Source organism: Mirounga angustirostris, unplaced genomic scaffold (assembly GCF_029215605.1).
Source record: "Mirounga angustirostris isolate CCGP_5_RB_7025 unplaced genomic scaffold, mMirAng1.0.hap1 SCAF_3, whole genome shotgun sequence".
NCBI lineage: Eukaryota > Metazoa > Chordata > Mammalia > Carnivora > Phocidae > Mirounga > Mirounga angustirostris.
This window is the reverse complement of record NW_026991711.1, coordinates 687,854-703,891: the sequence shown is the minus strand read 5'-3', so window position 1 is coordinate 703,891 and position 16,038 is coordinate 687,854. Positions and strand designations below refer to the sequence as shown.

Genomic DNA, 16,038 nt, shown 5'->3' with positions numbered 1-16,038 from the left:
GTGCAGATGAGCAAACCAGGCTCTGGGGTGGAAGTCGGGAGTTAGGAAGCAGTGTCCCCGCCCGCCATGGGCCCGCGGGACCTGGCCACTCATCAGACCAGAAGTGGGACCCATCACACCTGGATCTGAGAATCATGCCTGCTAAGAATAGCATTTCTTTCACTAATAACCAGATACTGAGGTGCACTTGAACACAGGAAGTGTTCAATCAGCACTTGTTACAAGGAGGCTCTGGAATAGTCTTCCAGCCAGCAGGGTCCTGTGGAGTGAGGCCTGTGCACGCCCATCCAGCGGGACAAGACAGACCCTCCACTCAGACAACCACCCGACGCGGGTGGAAGAGCGTCATTCGAACAGCTACTTGGAGGAAGAGGTGGTCTGTGGCTCATTTCTTCTGCTGGCTCTGAGGCCGTGGAAACTTTCATGAAGTGGCCAGGAGCAGCTCCATGCCGTCCAGCCGGCATGGGCACCCCCCACCCCGTGGGGGAGCATTCATGGAGCCCTGCTGTGCGCCTGGAGCCCCCCTCGCAGCCCGGAGTCTGAGGGCCGGGGTGCCACACACGCCCCCGGCATGGGAAGATGGGGTCCCATCTCTTCCAGAAATTCCTGGCAGGCGCTCCGTGTCTTTACTAAGCCTATTACATTCGGGTGGTTTGTGTATTCTCAATATACTTGCAGTTTGCATTTCAGTGTGTTCTGGTATATGATGCCCATCAGCTCAAGGAAAACCTCTAATTTTCACATGGAAACAACCACATTTAGCGAGCACACTCTGTGGTGATGGAAAGGAGGGCGCCGGCCGGGGGGCTGTGGTCCTGCGGGTCCCGTGGCACCCAGCATCTGAGCAGCCGAGGACAGAGCTGGAAGGACACCACCACACCAGAGAAAATAATTTATTTTAATGTCTCCGAAGCTCTTAGCACTTTCATAGCATGCATGCCTTAAATATACAGAAGAGAAGAAAAAGAAACCCACGGTTTTTTGAAGAGCCTTTGTCCAACCACTAAGGTTCTGTTATCTATTGATAAACAGCTGCACGGAGCCTCCCATGCTGTAACTCTGAATCTCAAGAACGAACAGGTGCTACAGACCTCCAGGATTTGTGGGAGATTACCCGAGCTCCGCAGCCTTGTCTGAGCAGAACACTTCCATGGCAGGAAGCCACGAGGCCTCGAAGGATGTGTTAAAATTGTGGAGGTTTTTATTCTACAAAGTAAGCGCTCTCTTAGAACCCCAGGCTCGCAGGCGGAGACAGCCTTGTTTGCCCCTTTGCTGCCGTGGAAGCGCAGGCCCAGGAGAGTGGGCTGGGGCCGCCCCAGCCCCGATGGTGGTGTCCCAGCCTCAGGCCCCCTTTCCTGCCCTCCACAGCCTGCTGTCTCTTTGAAAGACTCCTTTCCAAAAGCATACATAGTTCACACACAGCAAGTATGCAAAAACCCCCCCATTGGGCACGGATGCTTCCGGAAACTCAGAACCACGTTTGTGAAAGTCAACTCAAGCACACATTTCAGGCACACTGTCCATGTACAGAAAATCCAAAGTGAGCTTCCTCTCTCCCGTGAAGTGACCCCAACTCGTCTGTCTCGTACACAGGGCTGCGGGCCGGCAGCAGGCACACCTGTGACATGAAGATCTTTTCATGCATGAGGTAGGGTCCACACGGTGCTTTTTAGAACACGCAGCTTTTTCCAGACGGAAAGCAGGTGGCATCGCAGGTGAAGAACACTTGCCTCCCATGCTCGGAGGGCAGGTTCTGGGCCTCGCTGGATGGTCCTCTGAGGCTAGCAAACCCTGGAAGAATCCGACAGCAACGTGACGAGCATGGGCTTCAGGTGGAAACGAGGTGGAGGTTTTCCCGTGGGTGTTTCGGGCAACGAGATGTATGAAACCATGCACACAGCCGGAGGGCGGGCGACGGGCCTCTCAGACGCTGGAAGGAACCAACTCACATGGCTTTTAAATCTGTAACCCTTTGCTTGTAAAAGAAATACTTTGCATGGAAAAATGTCCTTTTAAATGTAATAAAATACATTTTTTAAAAAAACATACTTTACAAAATTTTTTAGGAAGCTCATCCAAATGACATTGGAAGGAAAAGACCCGCGACTTGTCACCAGTTTGCAATAACGCCCCCGGGGTCACAGCCCACACGTGCCATCACCTCGCAAACCGCCTCCACCGAGAACCACGGAATGACTTTCACGTGAACATCAACAGGGAATTAAAATAAAAATAGATCTAATAAATCTAGGTATTTGATAATTCAGAAAATAGAAACCTCGAATTCCTGGCACAAGTTTATCAAATGTTCGAATCCGCGTCAGATGTTCTGTAGGGCACAAGGATACCAGCTTTGACTTGCAGACAAACACAGCGTCCTGCCGAGGACACAAATACTGTTTTTTAAGCGGAATTACAAGGCGCCCCGGCAGGAGCTGTGGTCACTGCTGGCAATCACCGTACATCATGAATTAAACAGCATGCTCTGCGTTACTTTGTCACAAGTATAATAAAAATCAAGCAGAAATCTAAAGTAATAGCCACCCCCAGGCATCCCGAAGCAGTGTCTTCTGAGGAGCTCCTTCCGGCGTCCAACTCAGCCCTTTCTGCAGCAGGGGGAGGTCATTCCAGCGCCCGGCTGGCCGAGGGCGACTGCCAGGGCCAGCGACAGGGGCACAGTGACCGACTGAGCATCCCCTTGCAGGAGGCCCTTCCTCTCGGCATCTTACTTTTCTGCCTAGAAAGGGCTGCGCTTAGTGCCCATGACGACCGGCCGCGCGTACTCCACGAAATCATCTATGAGAACAGGCCATGCTCCTACGGGGAAGCAAACACACGGGTATTTTAAGAAATCAACAGTTTAGAGTAATATTTTTGTATTCAGAGCATTCTCCTCACAGTCAGTGTCTGTACTGCAAGAACTCAGGTGAGTTTCCCAGCCTGCTTCTCTGAAGGAATCGGCCAGTGAAACCCATTTCTCCAGCTCTGGCCAGACCCGCTCGAGCAGACACGGCCTCTAACAACAGGGCAGGCGGGGCTGGCTGGCCGCAGGGCCCCCTGCCCTCCCTGCGGAACACGGCCTCCTGGCCGCCTGGCGCCCTTCCTTTTCCCCCTGGGGCCTTTCCCCTCCAGCCCAGGCCACCCCCACACTCCCAAGTGGCCCAGACCACCCAAGAGCCTGGGACACCCCCGCCGGCCAGACGCACACTCACTGTAAGCGGCTGGCTCCTTCTCCGCGGATGAGCCGCGTCTCGCCACCGTGGCTAAGCTCCCAGGAGCAGGGCCTGTCTAGGGCCAACCACCCGCCCGTTCACTCGCACCCTGCTCCATGCCCAGCGCGGAGGACACACACAGACACGCACGCCGGGTCGGTGAGCCCTCACTCGCCAGCGCCAAGAGCAGGGAGGTGAGAAGCGGCCCCAGGGGGTGGCCTCCAGGCTGGGCATGGAGGAAGCACACGGCGGGCGGGCGAGACGGAGCCTCCTTCCCTGCCGTGGCCAAGCGCCCCGGGCGGCGGGCACGCAAATGCTCCCTGAGCGGCTGGCCTGAGGGACCACAGATATGTGACTATGTTTACGTCAAGCACCAGCTGGAATCCTCAGGCCGACATCAGCAGCATGACAGGGGGTCACACAGGATCGTGTACCTGGGGTGGCGGCTCCCAAACACCTCTGTGCGCGGCCACCTGGGAAATGCTTTAGTTTAGGGGACACTCCCCTCTGGACTGAAGCTACATCCTGAAGCCCTACTTCTCCTTCGTGCAGTTGACAGACACACTAAAGGGGTAACTATTATTACGGCCATTACCCCCACTGCCCTGAGGGGGCGGCCCGCAGTCGGCTGGAGCTGGTCAGCACCGTCCTGCGCCCCGGGGCAGAGAGAGGCAGCCTGCGCGTCAGCGTTTCTGGCCACCATCTGAAGCACCAGGACTTCCCGTACCTTCTTCGTCATAGTTAGACATATCATCTGCAATCATATTTCCAAAATCTAGCAGAAGGTTCCAAGTGTCCCTTGGGATTGATCTTTTGTGATGCTCCTAATACATAAGAGAAAAAAACCCACCAGACTTGAGAAACAGACGTGACCTCCGGCGTCCCACTGTCTAGTTGGCTCAGTCTGCAATCTGATGTGGACTAAGAACCACCACTCACACTGCTGGACATCAGAACAGTAAGAGGCTTCCGGATAAATCTTAGGAGCTACATAATGCCAACATGCAAATATGGAAAAGTAGACTTATTTAAAATACCAAGATTATAATCTGTTTCAAATACGAGGGCAGCACTTCAAATCTCTACCTAACCCCCACTGATTCAGACCCAATGCAGGACGAACAGGCAAACTGCATTTGGACACAATTTCTTTCTTTCTATACTAGGATGGGATGATGGTCTAAAAACATGTGATGCAATACTTGAGATCTACCAAACACGTAGAAAACACCGCATGTCCGTGCTGGGATGCGCCACCTCGCCGAAGGCTCCCCCCCGCAGTCCTGGCAGCCACGGTCCTCTCCTGCCCTCCCCTCCTAGCACAGTGCACCCTCCTCAAGGGACCATGCACCACGCTCAGCCTGTCCTTGTGCATTTATCTAGCTACCCCAGGACATGCAGCAGCTTTCTCCCGCTCAACAGCGGGCCTGGACTCAGCTGTGGTCACTGTGTCTGGGAGCGTTCTCCTGAGTTTTCACCCGCTCTCCTGTTTAGGGCTCTGGGGGGTTCCCAAGGTGCTGCTGTGAGGGTGCCGTCCCATCTCTGGGAACGTCTGCAACTGAGGTCGCCGGCCCCAAACTACTAAGTGGTGGAGCAGAGGAAATGCGATGGGCGTCTCGGCTCTCCCACACCGCTTCAAGGAGGCCCCTTTACACACGGGCCCCCCGAGGGAGGATGGGCCTCAGCCAGGCCGGGGTCTGTGCCGTGAGAAGGCACCCCTCACACGTTCATGGAGGGAGCGCCATGCTGGGTCTGGGCACACCGACATCATGTGACTGTTCTGCAGCGAGACCCCATGCTCCACATGCTCCACACTGTAACACCCACTCCCTGACTCCCGGCAAGGAGGGGCCGCCCCACCACGAAGGCCCAGCACCACTCAGAGGCCCGTCGCCGGCACGGACAGACTCTCCCAAGGGGCCAGCTAAGCCCTCCTTTTTCCTTCTGAACATCGTAAACACGTTTAAAAGTGTGTCAGACTATGAGCGCACTGGACACCGGGATACAAGCCACGGTCCGGGGCCAGGACCAACGTCCAGGACATGTGTGACTGGTGCTTTCTTCAGGAATTCCAAGTTTCTCAGAGGAAGCACAGAATTAGTTTGAGTTCCTTGGAAAAGGTGGCGGATGGATGACAGCCCAGGTCTGCAGGGCGTCTGAAGGCCTAGCTGGGGGTTCTGTGTGTGGCTCCCTGAGGCGCTTCGGACACTGGCCTCAGGACGGCCCTGCTTGGAGCTCCGCCGTGTGGCCACCGTACGGAACCCCCACGACCCACCGCCCGTACGGAACCCCCACGACCCACCGCCCGTCCGGAACGCCTCGGTCAGAATACATAGCCTCGCAATCTGCTGACCCCATCACACTGGGCACACACAGCAAGAAGCCGGAGGACACTCACCAGTAAGAAGGTATTCCAAAGATCTAAAAATTTAAACCTTCCAGATAATACTAAATTCCAGTATGCAACAGCCATTTCTAAATCTGGCAAAAAAGAGAGAAAGAGCAGTTAATAAGTCCCAATGTCTTTTTCCACTGCCCAAAACGGGACCACTTCCTAGCACACCCTTAATTCACTTAAATCAATAAAACTCAGCACTCTTACCCGAGTCAGATGAAGCCTAACCCTTACACAGGTGTTCCTGAAATTGTGTGTAATCTAGTCTTGTAACTCTGGGGATCTAGGCAGTTGTGATTCAGACATGAAATGATTATCCCTTCATTAACATCAGTGTGGCAGACTCTCATTTTCGTACACGTCCGGCTTTCTTCAAACCTGACTGAACCAACCTGGCTACAATTCGTGCACATCATTTATTATCGGTGCTCTCCAAGTGGACCTACCATTTGCCACCACGGGAGCGGGAAGAGTCAGACTCTACATGCACTGTCAGGGCTCCACATTTCTCAAAACCATGGCTAGAGAGAGAACGTCCACTGACAGAAGGACACTTAGAATCTAGACTGGGTATTTGTCAGAGTCAACATCCTCCACCTTCCCCGACACAGACCCTCACTTTAGGGCCAGGGGGAAGATGATGTCTTATGGAATGGGGTCGTTGAGTTTTAGGACTGCATGAGAATACTATCCTAAGCCATAATTTTTGGAATACTGACTCATTCTTTGCTTACTGTAAGTTTAATATCTATTTCCTTCTGTATGCTTGACATAGCAAGTATACTAAGAGGCTGAGCTGAGTTTGCTTGCTAAAATTGACAACTTTTAATCATGTGCTTTAATCCCAAGTGCTCACCAGTTTCAGACAATAAAAGAACAGTTATAATAAAACAATTTCCTAATCACATGTTTACATACATGTGTCGGGATGGGCTAACGTGAAAAACAAGACAAATAAATTCTTAAGGTAACAGATTCTTTTAAATGCAAAATATCCAATTAACCACTTTTCAGAAAATTTTCATCTAATTCTTGGTTGGTCCCACTTGGACAAATGATTAAAGTAGCTCTGTAGGGGCACCTGGCTGGCTCAGTCGGTAGAGCATACAACTCTTGATCTCAGGGTTGTGAGTTTGAGCCCCATGTGGGGTGCAGAGATTACTTAAATAAAACTTAAAAAAAAAAATAGAGCTGTAACCTGAGATTTCCAAGAAAACTGCATAAGCAAAGTGAAGTATGAGTAGCACCAACTTTAAATAAAATGTCTATATTCTCCCTGCTTAAAGTCTGTTACAGATTTTCTCAGTCTTAAATATGCTGGAGTCTTTTTTTTTTTTATTTAAAGATTTTATTTATTTATTTGACAGAGAGAGACACAGCGAGAGAGGGAACACAAGCAGGGGGAGTGGGAGAGGGAGAAGCAGAGCAGGGAGCCCGATGTGGGACTCGATCCCAGGACCCTGGGATCATGACCCGAGCTGAAGGCAGTAGCCCAACCGACTGAGCCACCCAGGCGCCCTTAAATACGCTGGAGTCTTAATGAGAAAGAGACGGTCAGGAAGTCTGCAGGACTGACCATATGGGATGGATGGGACGGCTCACTAACCCTCGCCTGCTGCGCGGTCTAACGCAGAGATAAGCATCTTGTCCCGTTAAGTCTACATCCTTGTGACTTCAAAGGAATGTTAACTGAGATCTACACTCAACTCAGCTTCAAGGTGACAAGTCCCACCCTGAGAAATGGGGGTGAACCTGGGGAGGAAAGAGGAATCAAGTTGTATGGCAGACATTTAATCTAGGTATTTTGGGTTAGTCTGGTCCTACAAACCTTTCTTCCAAGTTCCTGATTCGCATGTTTGTGACTAAAAGTAAAAGTACACATTTTCCATGTTTAGTATTATCTGTGTAAAAATGTTTAACATGGTCTTCATGGACTTAGCCATTTGCAAGATAACAGCAACAGTAAAAACACCCCAAATGACAGAACTTAGAGCAGGCATATTAACTACGGAACAGCTATGAACAGAAGATGACAGCTCTCTTCCAGTAACCTCTGGGAAGTCTTATCTCCTGAGGAAGAAAATGTTTAGAGGAAGGGATTACTTGTTAAAATTGGTTTCTGATGCTCCACTTATAATTACATAATGAAGATGTCCCTTCTGTCAAAAAAGGATTTGGGGGCAGATATAAAAATTAGCTAACTATCATGAAACTTCACTTCCTCGAAAGTCAAGATTTCTCAAAACCAACTGATTCTAGATTCTAGCCAGTATGAAACACTACGTTTCTTACGTTAGAACAAAGAGTCACGTAACTTTAATTACCTTCTCTCTTAGAGTGACCATCAGTTAAGGACAGGCTAAAGAATAATCACCCAGAAAACAATACAATCCACAGAATTCTAACATATACATATAAACAGACACACAAACTGGAAGGAAATGAAGAAAAAATCTTTCTTTTCTTGATCAACCTTTTTGACTGCTACCCACGTTTTTTTCTAGGAACTATAGGAACACCTATACCAATCTCTTTATATTTAATCCTCCAGGGCGCCTGCGTGGCTTGGATGGTTAAGCGTCTGCCTTCAGCTCAGGTCATGATCCCAGGGTCCTGGGATTGAGCCCCACATTGGGTTCCGTGCTCAGTGGGGAGTCTGCTTCTCCCTCTCCCTCTCCTGCTCCCCCTGCTTGTGCTCTCTCACCCTCTATCAAAAAAATAAAATCTTTAAAAAAAAAATTCTGTATTTAATCCTTCAGGAGACAGACCATGTAATATGCTTTGTAAATTGTAAAAGCAATTGTTCTGCTTTGGGTATGTAATCCTAAAATTATTCATCTGGCTTGTTTTTTTTAAAGCCTTCAAAAAACTTCTAAATGTGGGGTGCCTGGGTGGCTCAGTCGTTAAGTGGCTGCCTTCGGCTCAGGTAATGGTCCCAGGGTCCTGGGATCAAGCCCCGCATTGGGCTCCCTGCTCTGCAGGAAGCCTGCTTCTCCCTCTCCCACTCCCCCTGCTTGTGTTCCCTCTCTCGCTATGTCTCTGTCAAATAAATAAATAAAATCTTTAAAAAAAAAACAACAAAAAAAAACTTCTAAATGCAGGGTAATGTACTTGAATAATCTGATTTCCTGAAGAGGCTGTTGCTTCCTGGCAGTTCCATGCCCTCTCAGGTGTCCTTCCCCGCAGGTGTCTGTCCCCACAGGTGTCTGTCCCCACAGGTATCTATCCCCACAGGTGTCCATCCCCGCAGGTGTCCTTCCCCGCAGGTGTCCATCCCCACAGGTGTCCGTCCCTATAGGTGTCTGTCCCCACAGGTGTCCGTCCCTGCAGGTGTCCATCCCCGCAGGTGTCTGTCCCTATAGGTATCCGTCCCCGCAGATGTCCGTCCCGTGTCTGTCCCCATAGGTGTCTGTCCCCACAGGTGTCCTTCCCCACAGGTGTCCGTCCTTATAGGTGTCCTCCCTGCAGGTGTCCGTCCCCACAGGTGTCTATCCCCACAGGTGTCCATCCCCGCAGGTGTCCTTCCCCGCAGCTCTGTCCCCACAAGTGTCCATCCTTATAGGTGTCCGTCCCCGCAGGTGTCCATCCCCGCAGGTATCCTTCCCCGCAGCTCTGTCCCCACAAGTGTCCGTCCTTATAGGTGTCCGTCCCCGCAGGTGTCCATCCCCGCAGGTATCCTTCCCCGCAGCTCTGTCCCCACAAGTGTCCGTCCTTATAGGTGTCCGTCCCCACAGGTGTCCTTCCCTACAGGTGTCCGTCCCCGCAGGTGTCTGTCCCCACAAGTGTCCGTCCTTATAGGTGTCCATCCCCACAGGTGTCCGTCCCCACAGGTGTCCTTCCCTGCAGGTGTCCTTCCCCACAGGTGTCTATCCCCACAGGTGTCCTTCCCTGCAGGTGTCCTTCCCTGCAGGTGTCCTTCCCCACAGGTGTCTATCCCCACAGGTGTCCGTCCCTATAGGTGTCCGTCCCCACAGGTGTCTTTCCCCACAGGTGTCCGTCCCCGCAGGTGTCCTTCCCCACAGGTGTCTGTCCCCACAAGTGTCCGTCCTTATAGGTGTCCGTCCCCACAGGTGTCCGTCCCTATAGGTGTCGGTCCCCACAGGTGTCCTTCCCCGCAGCTCTGTCCCCACATGTGTCCGTTCTTATAGGTGTCCGTCCCCACAGGTGTCTTTCCCCACAGGTGTCCGTCCCCGCAGGTGTCCTTCCCCACAGGTGTCTGTCCCCATAAATGTCCATCCTTATAGGTGTCCGTCCCCGCAGGTGTCCTTCCCCGCAGGTGTCTGTCCCCGCAGGTTTCAGCAGACAGGCCTGAGACGCTCATCCCTTCTCAGGAAAGGGGCCACAGGTGAGAATGGAGATCTCACGTCTTTGCTGCCTGATGCAGAGGCCGATCTATCTAAACCAGAGGCTAAATGTATTAGGCTTGTATTGCAAACATCTTCCAAAAACACTCCTTACCCTCACACTGAGTCTCCTTGAAATATTCACGGAGAAAGAAAATAGATTTATAGACTGTATATCAGGTATTTAATTTAGATTCTAACTGACAACCTCCTGAAAATGGCTTGGAATTACAACTGCACTTGAGTGGGCGAGTTTGGGCTGAAGCTGGAGACAAGCAGGCCCACCCCACCCCTGCTCCCCCTCCTACCTCTGCCCTACCCCCCCCCCCCCACCGTGCTCCTGCCCCACCCGCTCTCCACCCCTGTCCCACCCCTGCCCCCAGCCCCGCCCCTGCAGGTGTCCCACCCCCACCCTTCCCCTCCTGGAGCTGGTGTGTCCCACGCCAGCGCTGGGACAGAAGAGCTACGGGCTGAGCTCTGCCTGAATCCCTGACCCAAAGGATCCTGAGGAGTAGAAAACGATCGCTGTTTGAAGCCTCTGTGCTTCGAGGTACTTTGTGATAAAGTGGGTCTGGGATGCAGCCTGAGAACCCGCCAGCTCCCAGGTGATGCCGATTGGCTGGTCTGCAGACCTCGCTGTGCAAGGACCTAAGATAAGCAGTCACGCTGAAATAATTCCTTACTACTTTCCACCCCTGGCAAGGTGACTTGGCAATCGTAAGACAGACGTTCTCACAAGCAATACCTACGCATGAAGGCTGAACGAAGTCTAAGTCTTCGATCACTTTCCTCTGAACATCAAAAGGGAAGAATCCCATACATTGCAAAATATCAATAGATACAAGTAAACATTTCTAACAGAAGTTTAATTATCCGAAACTATACTGAAGATCCTAAAGTTACAGAATGAAGCAGACAGAAAGGGTCCCCATTTCACAGTAAAGAGTAACTGCTGTCGTTTGGAAATTTGGATCAAACTCATTATCACTTTGAAAAAATGAAGTAAAATAAAGATCTAAGAATTAAGCTGTGCAAAATAAAGCATTACCTAAACTTTCCTTTTGAAGTACAATAATTAGCTCAGACCTGAATTAGCCAAATTTTAGGAAAGCATGGAAGGCACCATTTCTTGCTCAGGTGAGTATTACTTAGGGAAAAGCAGGAAACAGAAGTTAGAAGAAAAGCAGCATAAGAATACTACCCCACAGCAGAAAGGGCGCTTGTCCTCCCCAACCAAGGGGTCTTCTTACAGATGCCCATGAGCACAGAGTGAGCCCACCCAGCCCCCTCTGGGTGTGTCAGGGTCTAGAAAAGCCTGCTACTGCTGTCTTGACACTCACGGCAGGCACTGGCCAGTCACCGGCTTCAATTTCTAACGACTATCTTGCCTCAGCCCCTTAGAAAGGAATCGAACGGAACAGAGAAGATGGTAAAGCAGAAGTTTTCATTCCACAAGTAAGAAATCAGCTCATAAAAGAATAGTCTTGGGCATACCTGTTAGGGCTATCACGAAAAAGGGAAAAACCCCACATGAAAACCCCCAGGAAGTAACAGGTGCCGGCAAGGACGTGGAGACAGCACAGCTCTGCCGGCAACAAGGTCAAGTGGGGCAGCCGCCATGGAGACAGCATGGTGGTTCCTCGGGAAATTCAACACAGATTTACACACTGCCCAGCAATTCCACGTTGGGAATAAGCCCAAGGAACTGAGAAGCAGGGGCTCGAGCAGACGTGTGACGAGCCATGTTCACAGCAACGTTCCTCACGACAGCTAAAGCTGGAAGCGACCCAAGTGTCCACCATGGACGAATGCGTGAACAACATGCAGTGTGCACACCGCGCACACGGGGAGTATCGCTCAGCCTTACAAAGGAAGGAGACTGACACGACAGGATGAGCCTTGGGGACACTGGGGTAAAAGGACACACGCTGCAAGTTACCTGCGGGAGTCAACTGCACAGACAGGGCGGAGCAGGGTGGTACCAGAGGCTGGGGGGTGTCACTGGTGGGGAGAGTCCAGTTCTCAGGGTAAGAACGTTCTGGAGACGGGTGGGGGCAGTGGCTGGACAACAGTGGGGATGCTGCTAGTTCCACTGAGCTGCCCACTTAAAACAGAGTGTAAAGAAAAAGGAAGAAAAGAAGGAGAGGAGAGGAGAGGAACAACAGGCTGGGGGAGAAGCCCCCAAGGGCCCCTGATGAAGATTGAGGATGAGCAGCTGTGTGCTTCAGCCCCTCCTGTCTGTTCCCTCTTGTTTTAAAGAGAGGGAGGGGTGAGGAGGGGCAGAGGGAGAGGGAGAATCTCAAGCAGGCTCCACACCCAGCACGGAGCCCAATCGGGGGCTTGATCCCACAACCCTGAGACCAAACCTAAGCCGAAATCAAGAGTAGGTTGCTCAACCCACTGAGCCACCCAGGCACCCCTACTTTCTGTCCCTTAAACAAGCGACTGATGACAAGGAAAGTTCCTCGGCATTTGGAAGGGTTCTGGAAATGTGGGAGAGGAAGCATGGTTTTTATTTTTTTTAAAGATTTTTATTTATTTATTTGACAGAGAGAGACACAGCGAGAGAGGGAACACAAGCGGGGGAGTGGGTGAGGGAGAAGCAGGCTTCCTGCCGAGCAGGGAGCCCGATGCGGGGCTCGATCCCAGGACCCTGGGATCATGACCTGAGCCAAAGGCAGACGCTCAGTGACTGAGCCACCCAAGCTCCCCGGAAGCATGGTTTTTAAATTTCTGTGAATCTTCACATAAAAACAGAAAAAGCACATGGACAGCATAACCCAAACCAAAGGCAGCATTTATAGTGCCGTCCAGGCAGGAGAGGACAACCCGCCAGCAGCCACACGCCCTGCGAGGCTGTGGGGGTCAGAGCGGCACGGGGTCTCTGGCGGATGGAACAATGGGGGCCTCAGGCCGCAGCAGGTCCTCACCACAGAGCCTGGCCAGGACAAGGGGAGAAGACCCTGAACTGGGCCGATGGTGACCAGCAGAAGGTGGGTGCAGGGACTGCCCCAAGTGGGTCCCCATGCACCCCAGGACCCACCCGCCAGGCCCCTCCCAAACAGGGCCTCACCACACAGGCAGTGGGGAGTGGGCAGCAGGGACATCAGAGACCGGAAAGACAAAAGCAGGGAGAGTGACAGGCGGGAAACCTCAGGAAGCAAACCTCCCTGTTGTACACGACATGCACACGCATACACGCATACCCACCGGCAGGCGAGTTCCCGCACACGGGTGAGCCTACTGAGGAAAGTGCCCCAAACCAGCCTCTTAGAAGCTCAAGAAAGTAATTTCACAGGGGCGCCTGGGTGGCTCAGATGGTTAAGCGTCTGCCTTCGGCTCAGGTCATGATCCCAGGACCCTGGGATCGAGTCCCGCATCGGGCTCCCTGCTAGGCAGGGAGCCTGCTTCTCCCTCTGCCTCTCTCTCTCTCTCTCTGACTCTCATGAATAAATAAATAAAACATTAAAAAAAAAAGAAAGTAATTTCACATAAAAATGAGCGAGCAAAAACCATGATACCTTATTCTAAGAAAAAACGATGATGCAGATTGTCACCCCAGGAAAGCAACACCTTCCATTTCAAACAGGCGAAGAGATCAAGAAATGACAAGACACAGGGAGAACAGCACGCACACAACAGAGAGACTCGGGAGGAGAGGACAAAGCTCAGGAACCAGAAATGGAAGAAACTGGTTCAGAAATAGCTAAGTTAAAAGGAGGACCCAGCAAAGAGGCTCGACAGACAGCGGCCTGAGAGAAAGAGGTGGACAGGGAGGGCAACTCTTCCGGTAAAGAGACAGTGAGGAGCTGCAAGGGCTGGAGAGGAAGGGCGCGTCTGGAGGGCTCAGTCCTGTCAGGGGGAGAAAGGAGAGCTGCGGGCAGGGCGAGAGCCCTTCTGGAGGAAGACCAGGAAGGGTTTGGGCGAGGGCACACTGGTCCTGCAGGGCCAGCACTCAGGCATCGTCAGCAGCAACCGCCGGGCCTCGAGGAGAAAGAAAAACAATCCTGGGGGCGTCCTGGGCAGGGCAGTCAGAGCACTGTCAGAGGACTGAGTCCGCAGCTGGGACCAGAAGAGAGTGGGAGGACACACATAAGACATTCAAGGAAGGAAGCACTTGAGCCAAGACCTTATGCCCAGGCCTGCTCGAGCACGCAGGGCCGGGGCCTCCCAGCAGGTGCACGCGGAGGGCGGCGGCACCGTCCCCCGGGCCAGCGGCACCTGGTCGGTGTGCGCAGCGAACACGCAGACCGCTGCTCAGAAAGAGCATGTAACCTTTACAAACAATCCTCAGCATCTACATAGGTGGCAGAAGAAAGGAAATACGGTTGTCATACAGAAAACCTTAAGTTAAAAAAAGTCCTGCAGTCCTGCATTTGAATGAGAAGCACTAGCATGAAGCTGTGTTTACCGAAAAATCTAGAAATAGTGGCCAGGTCGGTATTCAAGAGCACGCTACTGGCGGCATTCTGGTCAGTAAAAGAAACCAGGGCCGCCTGCAGAAATGGCCAGCCTCAGGTCTGGGGCAGGAAACAAAGATGTTGAGCCACAAGCAGCCTGTCCTGGTGGATAGGGAGGCAACAGCCACACACTCCCGGTCACATCGAGGACGCCGGGGCCGACCCGCAAGGGCTCCCCGCCCGCTCCCCCGGCCACAGGCGGAATAATTCTCTCTGAGCTTCAGCTGAAACCTTCACCTGTGATTCAGTCCATGAGTTCACAGTGATAGGACAAAAATACACGCTGATGGATCCAAAGGATGCCAGGCAGTCTGTTATTTTGACACGGGAGAAAGGCACAGAAGCAAACATTTATCCTGCCGTCCCTAGATGAGCTGCAGCCGCTGGGAGCAAGGCATCTCTTTGTTAAGAGTCTTCTACGTAATACAAGAAAGAACCACAGAGTTGGCCACGGCGGGTGGACAGATGTGGGCAGTGAGTTGCATAAGCAGCGTTGAGCGTCCCAAACAAAAGACGACCAGAGGCAGGGTCTGATCCAGACAGCCCTCACCGCCTACAGTCTCCCCGAAGGCTGGAAGGTGAGTGTGTGTCGACCCGGGACACCCCCAGGTGCACACCAGCACCGTTGGGCAGCAGACTGGCCACCTTAGGGGTGTCAGAGCCAGTAACATTTTACCCGTTTTTCTTAGTTGTCCTAACATAATTAAAAATAAAAACACTCCTCATCCTGTTAAATAAACCAGAGGCTGGCAGTCCAGGCCCTGTTAGCCCAGATGGAGGGCGGGTGATTTTGGAAGGGACCTGGGACCCCCAGCCCTCCCATACGCCTGTCGCTCTTTCTCAGATGGCCCCTCTGAGGGCCATGCACACCTCAGAAGCCGCCCCCGTACACCACGCTGCCTCCCCTGGCAGGCTCCTGACCCTGCCACAGTGGAAACGGCAGTGAAGATGGAATTCCTCCAGGTGTGTAAGTCTGTACCGCTGAGAACAGAGCTGCGATATATCAGACAAAAATAAAGCAGAGGTGGGGGCGCCTGGGTGGCTCAGTTGGTTGGGCGACTGCCTTCGGCTCAGGTCATGATCCTGGAGTCCCTGGATCGAGTCCTGCATCGGGCTCCCTGCTCGGCAGGGAGTCTGCTTCTCCCTCTGACCCTCCCCTGTCTCATGTGCTCTCTCTCTCAAATAAATAAATAAAATCTTAAAAAATAAATAAATAAATAAAGCGGAGGTGGAAAGTGTCCTCAGACAGCCAGTCCACAGCCTGATGTCATGAGACAGCACCACACACACGAGGACGCTCCAGCCAACCAACCGTTACAGTGACCTTGACCAAAATCACACCATCTCCTACCTAAGGTGACACTCTAGCCTTGTAATCTGGCTTAAGACTCTGTGACCACCAGGTGACCTGTCCTCAGGGCACGCTGTGGCCACTCTCTGAGAGAGCAAGAAAGCTTCTCCCATCCATACGGAACAAATGATGGGGCACGTCACTCTCAAGGGTTCCAACCATGACATGACCACATGAAGCAAACGACCAGAGGAATCACCACGGTTTTGGTTGGTTGTTGCTTTCAAAAAATGAAGTGAAGGCATTTGTACAGAAACAGAACTGTGACTCTTTTAGG

The 16,038-nt window shown here is 52.2% G+C and overlaps 1 protein-coding gene across 9 annotated transcripts in view; it reads right to left on the bottom strand.

Annotated features, from left to right (window-relative positions):
* Positions 1-879: 879 nt before the first annotated feature.
* DCUN1D2 (defective in cullin neddylation 1 domain containing 2) overlaps positions 880-16,038 on the bottom strand; it is a 34,609-nt gene continuing 19,450 nt past the window's right edge. For 6 of the 9 annotated variants that reach the window (XM_064585877.1, XM_045869760.3, XM_045869761.3 and 3 more), the window contains 3 exons: positions 5,611-5,693; positions 3,940-4,036; positions 880-2,817 (listed from right to left, as the gene is read on the bottom strand). In XM_064585877.1, coding sequence (XP_064441947.1) covers positions 2,738-2,817; positions 3,940-4,036; positions 5,611-5,693 — 260 coding nt within the window. In that variant the 3' untranslated portion in view covers positions 880-2,737. Of the gene's footprint in view, positions 2,818-3,807; positions 4,037-4,062; positions 4,200-5,610; positions 5,694-16,038 lie in introns of all 9 variants that reach the window. The other 3 variants (XR_010409867.1, XR_006789796.3, XM_045869762.3) reach the window with 3 other exon arrangements.